The sequence below is a fragment of the Camelus bactrianus genome, chromosome 12 (genome assembly GCF_048773025.1).
Source record: "Camelus bactrianus isolate YW-2024 breed Bactrian camel chromosome 12, ASM4877302v1, whole genome shotgun sequence".
NCBI lineage: Eukaryota > Metazoa > Chordata > Mammalia > Artiodactyla > Camelidae > Camelus > Camelus bactrianus.
In genome coordinates, this window is record NC_133550.1 from 14,883,866 (window position 1) to 14,895,018 (window position 11,153).

General features: G+C 53.8%; 1 protein-coding gene across 1 annotated transcript; it reads left to right on the top strand.

Moving 5' to 3' along the window:
* Positions 1-2,282: 2,282 nt before the first annotated feature.
* LOC105076362 (keratin, type II microfibrillar, component 7C-like) lies at positions 2,283-9,864 on the top strand. Its single transcript, XM_074374841.1, is given in 11 exon segments — positions 2,283-2,704; positions 2,706-2,948; positions 4,890-5,098; positions 5,446-5,506; positions 6,404-6,499; positions 6,976-7,140; positions 7,331-7,456; positions 8,175-8,395; positions 8,564-8,595; positions 9,123-9,146; positions 9,149-9,864. Coding segments are annotated over 11 exon segments (1,467 nt in total). The 5' UTR covers positions 2,283-2,563; the 3' UTR covers positions 9,298-9,864.
* Positions 9,865-11,153: the final 1,289 nt, after the last annotated feature.

The window sequence follows — 11,153 nt, forward strand, 5'->3', positions numbered from 1 at the left end:
ACCCCCCTGCAGCCTTGTATTAAGGTCCGTCTGTATACGCACGCTGCCCGGCCTGGGGACTGCAGTCTCCTTCGAGCTCTGAGCCTGATTCCTGCCAGGTGCCTGTTTGCTACCTGTCTTGAATTGTCTCCAGGGGCCCACAAGAGGGTAAGGAAGGGACATGAAAACCAAGACAGAGCATTAGCTTTTCATCAGTAGCCTGGTGGACTGGAGACAAAAGGGGCAAAGGAATGATTTCTAGAAGATCCGGCTGAGATTGGAGCAGCCCTCCCCTTCCCAGCACCTGTGACTACTAATCTCTCTATAGGGAAGTCGATCCTTGATTGTATCTGAAATCTCTCAGGCTTTAGTTCATTTTTCCCCCCTGGGTTCCAAGAATAATAAAGGTGACACCAGGGAGTATACGTCCCTGAGGCTGGGCCAGGGATTAGCACTGACCCTTGGGATCCCCTGTGCTCTGGCTGTGTCAAACCTTTACAACTCCATCCCTTTCCAGTTGTGTTCGCAGAGGGCGCAATTCAGCCTGAAGCCCTTTGGACTCTCTGGACCTTACATGCACTTAATTATCAGTGCACACAAAAGCTGATTATTAACTTCCTCGTTGATTGTGATAGCACAGAAAATCTGTTCCATCCACCCACCAAAACCCAGGAAGAGGTCCAAGCAAGCATCATGAAAGTGTCTCCATAAGTCTAATTGAATTCTTTAATTAAGGAAATTAAATGCTTCAGGGTAAGTCCATTTCCTCTTGTAAGTGAGATGCCAAAGGAAGACTTCTCCGATACTACTCTTTCCATAAGAAAGTTGGAGGAGAAATTCATAATCCTGAAGCCATTAGCCACGTGGCTGATGACCCCAGCTGGAGCTGGGAGTGGACGCACAGACACTGTGGAGCTGGGCTCCATCTTCCACAGAGGACGGCACTAAGGTTGCACTGAAACTCCTGCAAAATCAAAGCTGGACCAAAGGGATTCAGGCCCACAAGAGCTTTGGGAAAGATGACACAGAGGGCAGTGGGGCACTTCCTAGAAAGGAGATGCCAGGCAGCCAAAGCTAGGTACGGCTGGCTGTGATGACTTCCGGAATTCCAGGATTTAATTACCCTTTGCACAATAACAACTCATATTTAAAAGCACAGGAAGCTAAGGGTGATTCGCAGGTTTCTCTTTAATACTGGCTGCTGAGTTCACAGTCCAGTTTCCTCTGCCTATAGTTGGACACATAATTAACTTTCATTATGGTGGATCATAGCCTTCTAGGGTTGGTGGCCATGACAAGCATCGGCTGAGGAGAAGGCTTTGGATGAGGCTGATTTCTCTAAGACCCCCAAATCCTAGCCATCTGGGCTTCTTACAGAATTCTTACTCAGTCCCCAAGACTCAGACCCTGGGAGGGGCCAGCGTTGGGGAGGGCTGGGAGACTCCCTTCAGATTCTGACTCTGCCCCTCTATAGAGTCTTCTATGCTTGACCTTAAACAAGTCACTGGACCACTTTGAGCTCAACTTCCTAATCAGGTAAATGGGCACAATAATACTGACCTCGGAAGAATGCCCTGGGGGATTAGATGAGATAATACACTATAAATCCTCCCACATTGTAGGTACTCCATGAGTACAAACTCCCTTCTTGAGGGGGAGGGGTAGAAATCTTTAAATAATTAAAAGGGGGATATAAAAAATAAAAATGAAAGATACCCTTCCCCTCTCCCAAGCAGAGTGGAGGATATGGTGGGTAGAGGGTATCCCACTTACTAGGGGAGGAGCCATGAGCTGAGTTCTGAGAGAGAGAAAAGGTTTTGCCCCAAGGGAGACAGGATGAATGGCAAAATAATAATAGTAAAATAAACAGAACAAACAAACATTTGTGGAGCTCTTATTAAGCGCTAGGTAGGGCCTTAAATGCTTTCCTGTCCCTTGTGCCATTAGGTCCTCCCAGCAACTCTCTGCTGGGTGCTACTACAGGCCATTCTGCACATGAGTGAACTGAGGCTCAGAAAGGTTATTCACCTGTCCAGGGTCATGACAAGAATCTTCAGGATTGACCTGTAAAACGCCTCCCCTTCAACACACACACACACACACACACACACACACAAACACACACACACACACACACACACACACACACACACACACGTACTCGCCCCCTACACCATACGGAGATGCGCAGGTAACTAAGACCAGGCTTCCCAGCCTGCAGGGCTAGAACTGAAATGAGGGGGCAGAGCGTGCCCAGGTGCGCAGCCTGGGTCTAGAGCTAATGACCCAAGCTACCTGGCCGAGTCTGGCCCGAGGGGCCGAAGGGGACTGCCCCGAGCCCGCAGCGCAAGGCGCCGGCGAGCCCACCAGGTGCTTCCGGGCCCCATGAAGCGCAGGCGGGAGGTGAACGCCGTTTTATGGAGGCGGCCAGGAGGCCCAGCTCGCTTTAATTCCCGGCTAGCAGAGGCCGGAGGCCCGCCTTCCAAGCTTATAAACGCGTTGACCTCGCGCTCCCTCTTCCGGCCCGACGGCCGCGATATAGGGTGCAGCTCGGGTGCCGGGGTCCAGCCTCCGCCGCCGCACCATGTCCTGTCTCTCCTCGCGCCTCGGCAGCCCCTGCGGGGTCCGCGCCTTCACCTGCGCCTCCGCCTGCGGGCCCCGGCCCGGCCGCTGCTGCATCACGGCCGCCCCCTACCGCGGCATCTGCTGCTACCGCGGCCTCACCGGGGGGCTTCAGCAGCCTCAGCGTCTGCGGGGGCTTCCGCGCCGGCTCCTGCGGTCGCAGCTTCGGGTACCGCTCAGGGGGCGTGTGTGGACCCAGCCCTCCCAGCATCACCACCGAGTCGGTCAACGAGAGCCTCCTGGCGCCCCTCAACCTGGAGGTTGACTCTACCGCGCAGTGCGTGAAGCAGGAGGAGAAGGAGCAGATCAAAAGCCTCAACAGCAAGTTTGCTGCCTTCATTGACAAGGTGGGTGCCCTTGATCACACCCTTCCTGAACCTTCCCTTCCTGGGTGGGCACTAAAACAGGAGTCAGGGGCAGGAGAGATGTGGTTTTGGTGAGCTCCAAGTCTGACGGAGATGGACATACATCCAGGACACAGACAGACACAGAGAGATGAATAGAAAGGAGGGGATCCCGTTTAGAACACTGTTATTATATACAGCCTCTGTCCAGACAGACAGAATCCCCATAGACAAGATGCATGTTCTTGATCCTACCCTTCCTGAGCCTGGAAGTCCTGGAAGGACCTGAGAATTTCCAGGCCAGTCTCTCCTAGAAATGGGGAATGGGGACTGCTGCTATTTTATGTGATATTTTTAGGTGGTCCATTAAAGCATTAAATAACATTGAAACACCTGATGAGAAAATTTATCTCTTTTCATGTTTGTTTCAATCCTTGAGATGAAATGGAGAAAATCTCATTGGATGCTAATATGTCTTTAATATCTCTCTAACACTTCCTCCTTTCACGCTTCTAATAAAAGGCAGCAAGCCTCAGCTTCAGTGCTGTCTGGGACAACAGTTTCAGCTAGAATTTAATGCCTTCTGATTTCCCCTTATGTATGCCTAGTGATATTGGTCTTACAACTATGGTGGTAATACAGTTACCCCTTTAACCCCATTGAAGTGTGAATGTTAAACAGATTCATTTATAGATCAATCATAAGTAAAACAGTACAGCGGGACTGCAAAATCCTGAAGTCAGCCTGTGAAGGGTTCATACCGGAGAATCACTGCCACCAGTGCAGCCGTCTCAGCGCACACAGAAGGGAAAAGAGGGAGGGATATAGGGCAGGGTCTGCCCAAGAGCCACTGAGAGTGGGTGGCAGAGTAGAACTCCAAGCCCGGGCTCTCCTCTGCTCTCCAGGTCCCTGGGGCTAGAGGATCCCAAGCTTGGTCCCCTCCAGCAGGAGTCAGTCCTCCTCAGCAGACACTGCACCCTGAGTGTTTTAGCACTCCCATCCAGGAACGGTGGCCAGAGGGTGAAGCGGAAAGGGTCCTGGCCCACAAGCAGGCTTGGGCTCCATGTTCAGTTTCTCCACTGATTCTCTGTGTGCCGCTGGCCAGTGGCTTCTCCTCTCAGACCCAGAGCTCTCCACTCCAGAGCTGTGCGTGGCGCAGAGTCTGAGCCATGACTGTGAAAGGAAAGATGGGGACAAAGTTATGAGATGCCCCACCACAGCTCAAGCCTTTTCAGCTAAGATACCTAAAGTGATCCCATGTAATATCAGCCATCCCCATTCCCCATTTCCAGAAGTTCCAACCGGGGATTTCCCAGCTGCACTCACTGAGTTGGATGAAAGGATACGAAGGCTAAAAGGCAAGGGACTGTCTCAACTCCAGCTAAAAAATCTGCGAAGAGGAAAACCAGAAGCCGGGGTCCTCCACTTGGCGTCTTGTTTGCTGGTGTCCTCTCTGGCTCCGCAGTGACTGGTGCCGTCCCATCTCTCCAGCCTGAATGACTTGCAGTGAAGGCTTGCATGCTTTGCTTCCCTGCAGTCCCCACCCTCCCTATTTTCCAAAACCTTCCCTCGTTCATATTATCTGCCTGGCCTCCAGACACATCTGAGTGTCCAACATAGGACTTTAGCCCACCTGAGACCCCAGCCATCCTGCTTGGTAGAGACTACGTTCCCTGCTGGGAAGCCCCTCCCACCTTGACCATCCATTCAGACAACTGTTCAGCAAGCCCTCAGCTGTCCACCAAGGACAGAATCTCACTCAGGCCTGAACAAGCAGTCATGAAACAAAGATTCTCGGGGTGCCTCCTCAGGCCACGAGAGCCCAGCTGAGGCCGTTCCATCCACCCCTCGCTTCTGCATGGCTCACTGATAATTCCATCTCACTCTGCAGAGGGCTGGGGATATTGGCTCCTCCCACTGAGTCTCTCCCACCCTGGGCGGCACGTGCGCTTCCTGGAGCAGCAGAACAAACTTCTGGAGACCAAGCTGCAGTTCTACCAGAACCAAGAGTGCCGCGAGAACAACCTGGAGCCACTGTTCGAGGGCTACATCCAGACACTGAGGCGGGAGACTGAGCGCATGGAGACTGACAGTGGGAGGCTGGCCTCGGAGCTCAGCCACGTGCAGGAGGTGCTGGAGGGCTACAAGAAGAAGTGAGTGAGTGCCTTGGGGAGGAGGGTATGGAGAAAGGAAATGGGATGAAGTCAAAGCAGGATAGATTTGAGTTAGACCACAAGAAGAACTTTCCTACAAAAATGTGCAAGGCACCCACCCCAGCCCATATCAGGAATGAGATTCCCTGAAATGGGAAGAGTAGTGTGTGATGTGGTTGGTTTGAGTGCCCAGACGAAAGGGATGGACACTTTTTGATTCTATGACCACCTCCAAAAGATCCAGTTTCTGGAATGTGTTTGTCTGGGCCTTCATTCTCTTCTTTTCTCTTCAAATCCCAGCCTATTGAAGCTCTAACCACTGAAACTTATACCCTTTGTGTCCCCAGGTATGAGGAGGAGGTGACACTAAGGACCACCACTGAGAATAAATTTGGGGCCCTGAAGAAGGTGAGTGATCCCAGATTACTCATCCCACAGCTCAGAACCAAGGACAGAGGCAGGAGGGAGCTCTGTAATTCAGAAAGGCTGAGCGACTCCTCCAGAATCACCCTGCCCAACCTCTCCCTGTTTCTCCCCCAAATATTCCAGTGCTCCCTGGGCCGTCCTGGACATCAAAGTACACTGTCTGCTTCAAGCAGGGCAATCTTCCCCCATCCAAGGTAATTCCCATCTGGCAATGGCTTCTCACCTCCTACTGCCCTGTGCCTGGCAGAGAATAGGCACCCTATACATTTTTGTGAATGAAAGAACACATGAATGCTAGGGTATAGCTCCATTCTCAGGCTGGCAACAGCTGGGAAATGCTGGCGTGAACAGTGCCCGTGTTCCTCACCTCTTAACCTTGACTCAGCACCAGTGCCATTCTGTGGACTCTCATCAGGTCCTTCCAGCCACCTCCATGTGAGGAAGGCAAGGATTACTGGGAGGAAACTGAGACACAGAGATCAAGGGTCTTTCCCTGCGTCACGCTGGCTTGGGGGCAGATCTCTAGATTTCTTTCCATAAGATTCCAGAGCAGAGAGGGGTGGGGCATCATTAGAACTGAGCCATTTTATACCTGATCCTAAGTTTCATGATAGTGCAAGATGTGGTTTCTAGTGAGACCATCCCAGTGGGTACCAGAGGAAGTGCCTAGAAACCTTGGGACCCCCTCCTTTACCCAGACCTGTTCCTGACACCTTCAACTGCATAAAGGACTTCACCAAACCCCTCGACACCAAGCTCTAGGATGAACAGCTAAGGAGGGTCCGGGGAGTGTGCCCAGCCTATGGGGTGCCCCTCCCTGGTGGGGAGAGCTCTGTGTTGTCTCCCCAGTGAGACTCCTGTGCTGCTCTCTCCCTTTAGGAGGTGGACTGTGCCTACCTCCACAAGTCGGACATGGAGGCCAACTTGGAGGCCCTCATCCAAGAGGTAGACTTCCTGAAGCAGCTGTATCGGGAGGTGAGAAGTCACAGAGCAGCGGCACACTGGAAAGGACTTGCCACCATTTGGCTTCTGGGTAGGGGGGTGCAGAGCAGAGTTGAGGGACCCAAGGCAGGTTTACTGTCAGAAGGTGAAGAACAATAGTTTCGTGTGTCATCGGCCAAGCCCACACAAGCTGCGTTCCTGGTTACTGTGGTGGCAATTACCACACAATTTCAATTCTGGTCCTAGACCTAAAGGATGGAGGCAGGAGGCCATGACTGAAATCAGGCAATGGGCCTCAGACCTGGGCTCCTCTCAGCCTCGGGATTCTGGGCCTGAGGAGCACTGAGAGGTTCCAGGGTTGAGGTGGGGAGACCACCTTGGAGATGAAGCTTCAGAGACTGTGAAGGAAGCAGAAGCAGGGGATAGGGAAGGACTGGGAGAGGGTGGGCTGCCGGGAGTGGGGTCCTGGTCCAAGAAGCTCTTATCACTTCCCCATACTGCACCTCCAGGAGCTTCAGGTCCTCCAAGCCCACATCTCAGACACTTCAGTCACCGTCAAGATGGACAACAGCCGGAACCTGAACATGGACAGCATTGTGGCAGAGATCAAGGCTCAGTACGACGACATTGCCAGCCGTGGCCGGGCTGAGGCCGAGTCCTGGTACCGCAGCAAGGTGAGTGGCCCAGCATCCCCTTCTCAGAACCCCAGCAGGGCAGATGCAAAAAGGGCTTCAGCCTTTGTCTAGGTGGGATGGGCAAGGGAAGGGCAGGCAGCTCTCAGGATGCAGTGGCAGATGTGCAGATGTGGGGCTCAGTGGGATGACATATCCTGAGCGCCATGAGCCTCTCTGCTTCCCCCCTCAGTGTGAGGAGATGAAGGCCACAGTGGCCCAGCATGGCGAGACCCTGCTCCGCACCAAGGAGGAGATCAATGAGCTGAACCGCATGATCCAGAGGCTGACGGCAGAGGTAGAGAACGCCAAGTGCCAGGTACAGGCGCCTGGCGCACCCCTCAGTGTAGAAAGAGAACAGAGCTAACCTGCAGCTGAGGGATTTTAAGTCAGACCCCTTGCCAAAGTGTGGGGAAAGGAGCAACATCAAACTTTCAGCAAGTCCCCTCCATGGAAACACAATCCGTTCCCACTGAATGTGGGGTGGAGTGGGGAGAGGTATTGGGGGGGAATGGAATGACCGGGGCTTTCATGGTCTTAGAGGCAGAATGGGGCAGAGGAAACAGCACTGGTCTGCGGGACAGGAAACCTGGGGTTTCAAACCAGCCCTGCCACTAGCTCACCATGTGATTTGGAGGAAGCCATTTCACCTCTCTGGCCCATTGTTCTAGATCAGTGATCGCACACTCAGAGGTCCCCAGAGGTTGTGAGTGAAGCAGGCTGTACTGGAGGCACTAGGGTGTGGTAAACTGGAAAGCACTAAGGGCAAAGCTGATCAGAGACAACTGAGGCAGTCCCTACAGTCCAGTGTGGCCAGGTCCTCTGATTTTTCAAGAGAAGCCAGGAATCTGGATTTTAATATTAAAGTTCAAAAATTAAAGACACTGCCAACATTCCCAGGGAATGCTAATTTGCAACCTCTGACCTAACAAATGAGTAAGGCGCCACCTTCCTCTGACAATCAATGGTTAGTGGGTACCTGGCCTCTGACCTTGAATGCAGAACAGGGAACCTCAATAACCCTCCCCCGCTCCCAGAACTCCAAGCTGGAGGCAGCAGTGACCCAGGCTGAGCAGCAGGGTGAGGCCGCCATTAATGATGCCCGCTGCAAGCTGGCGGGACTGGAGGAAGCCCTGCAGAAGGCCAAGCAGGACATGGCCTGCCTGGTCAGGGAGTACCAGGAGGTGATGAACTCCAAGCTGGGCCTGGACATCGAGATCGCCACCTACCGGCGCCTGCTGGAAGGCGAGGAGCAGAGGTGAGGATCACACTGGGGGGAGGATATCTCTTCATCCTCCAAACTGTTCTTAGAGTCAGGAGCATGTTTTTGTGTTATTTGCATCTAATTTGCATCATTACTTGAAGGAGGAAATTTGCAGGTTCTGCTCCCCCCAACTAATTTTTGTCTCTTTGCTCTCCCAACAAGGTTGTATGAGGGCATTGGTGCTGTAAATGTCTGTAAGTAATCTATACTGTGGGTTCTGAAATAAGGGGTCAGGTTTCCTGATGAACAAACTTTTTCTTAACGGACCAGATAGTAAATACTTTAGGCTTGTGGGTCAGGCAGTGTCTGCTCAACTGCTCAACTTGTCCTTGTAATGTGAAAGCAACCACCACCAAGCAATACTTATAAATAGATGTGGCTGGGTTCTAATAAAACTTTATTTGCAAAAACAGGAAGCCAGTGCTGGCCACAATTAAGATCCTGAAAGGAAGGAGGGGGATGTGGCAGTGAATGATTATGAGAACTTAAATAGCTATTACTGCCTAAATGGAGGGCCTGGGCTAACAAGTTTCTCAAGGATGCTTGAGGTTAGACTGCAGGAAGGTCTGCCCAGATGTGAGGGTGTATGAGGGGGAAGGGAGAATAGAAACAGAGGGAAGGAGCTCTGAGCAAGGGAAGGCGGGGGTACTCTGGACAGCAGGCAAGGGGCTGCTGCTGGCGCCCACCTCCCTCGGGTAGTAATTCCTGTCCTCCCCAACAGGTGTCAGCAGCTCCCGGGGAGGGGTTATTGCGGGGACCTCTGGGTGTCCAGCGCCCGGCCGGTGACGGGAAGCGTCTGCAGCGCCCCCCGCACCGGGAACGTGTCCTTGCGCACCGGCCTGTGCGCGCCCTGCGGCCAGAGCAGCGGCGGCGGCCGCCTGGTGCGGTTTGTGTAGCTCCTCCCACTTTGTACATACGCGGCTCCACCAGCCAAGCGTCCCTGCCTTCAGCAGCGGGTCCCGGAGATCCTAAAGCCCCTGCACTTGCTGGGCAGAAGGGCTTCGGGAACCAGCCGGCATGATCAGCCCCAACTGCTGCCTTCTTTACCTGCATCTCTCTCTCTTGCTTCCTCTCTTCATTTCTTCCAGGGAGGGCCGGGCGCCTTGCCGGCAGGTCTGGCATCTCCCCTCCATCCCCAGAGTCTAAATGACTGGTTTCCTCCAGCCCTGGGCAAATCCTGACTCTGGCTGCTCTAAGGGCTTGGATGCCTGTGGCTTCTAAGGGACAGATTGGTCCCAGAGCCCCTCTGATGTGGACCTGCTGCTGCCTCCCCAGCCTTCTAAACTCTCCCATGGTGACTGAGGTTGTGTCTCCCAGGAGACAACTTTAGCTGCTGCCTGGCTCTCTCTCCCTCTCTCAGCCAAGGTCTCCAAGTTTCCAATAAAACTCCTGGGTCATTTATAATGTGCTCCAAGAATCTCCCTACACACATTTCTGCCTACACATGTGGCCTTCCGGCTCAGTTTTTGCCCCTCTCTGAGGCAACAGAGGAGATGTTCTCAGCAAAGAGGGACAGCGGACTGAGGGACAGTGTCTCTAAGGCACCCCCGCCCGGTGCCACACTGAGTGGTGCAGGGGGACATGGACCCACAGCCCCCAAAACCCAGACACAACAGAAGCAAGAGGAGGAGCTAGAAGGGAAGTGAGAAAGGCCACAGGGAGGATCCTGAGCCAGAAGGGGAAGGGCCTGGCTTTCCTGACATCTTTGGTGTGGACCTCATCACTTGCAGCCGCTGGGACTCCAGTGGTCCATTTCCTCCACTCCTCCACTCCACCCCCACCTCAACATACGAAAAGTTCTGACCGTGAGATCAAATATGCAGACTTCACCTCCCCCTAGAAACCAGCACTCCTGAGATAGTACCCCCAACCCCCCACGCACACCACCACCATCACCCCCAGGGGGGTCCCAGACATAGAGACCTCCTACCTCGCCCCCAGTGCCCATCATATGTGCTGCTGTCCGTCAGGGATGGAGATGACCAAGCACAGACCCCAAAACAATGCACATACTCACAGACACACAGACCCCCCTCAGAGACCCTGACATATATAGATGCCCCATTAAGCACACACAATACACAAATACCCTCCTCTCCTCCCACCCCCAGGGGTTGATTCACAGCCCATCCCTCAGCCCACGACCTAGGCCCAGGGCCCCCTACCAGGCATCTAGACTCTGGGACCCCTCCCCCACCCTGCACCCCTCCCAAACACACACAGACCTTCTCCCAACACTATCACCCCCACAGAATCCCAGACCCCCAGAGCCCCCTCCAGGACCCCAGACACACACCCCATCCTGGGCCCCAGGGACTGGCAGATCCAGCACCAGGAAGGGCTGAGGGCGGCTGATCTGCCAGCTGGCTGGTCCACGCGAGACCCAGGCCTAGACGGCTAAATATTTGCGGCCTTCTCACTACTAAGCAACATTCTCTGACAGCACAGGGTATTGGGAGTGGGGGTGCAAACAGCCCTCCCACCCCCTCCGCAGGGGAGGACTCCAGTGCCCACTTCCTGGCAGAGCCAGCACTTCTGGGGTTTCTGGGCTTCTTCAGGAAAGAGCTGAATCAGCCCTGGCCCTGGGTGTGGGCCACGGCCTCTCTCTGGATAAAAGCCAAGCTCCTTAGGGCAGCACCCCCATGTCACCCATGTGCTCGCCCAGTAATCAGGACAGATGATGCGCTCCCTAGAGCCCCTCCCTCCCCACCACTTTCCCTGCCCAGCCTAATGAAGCCAGGATACAAGGGGC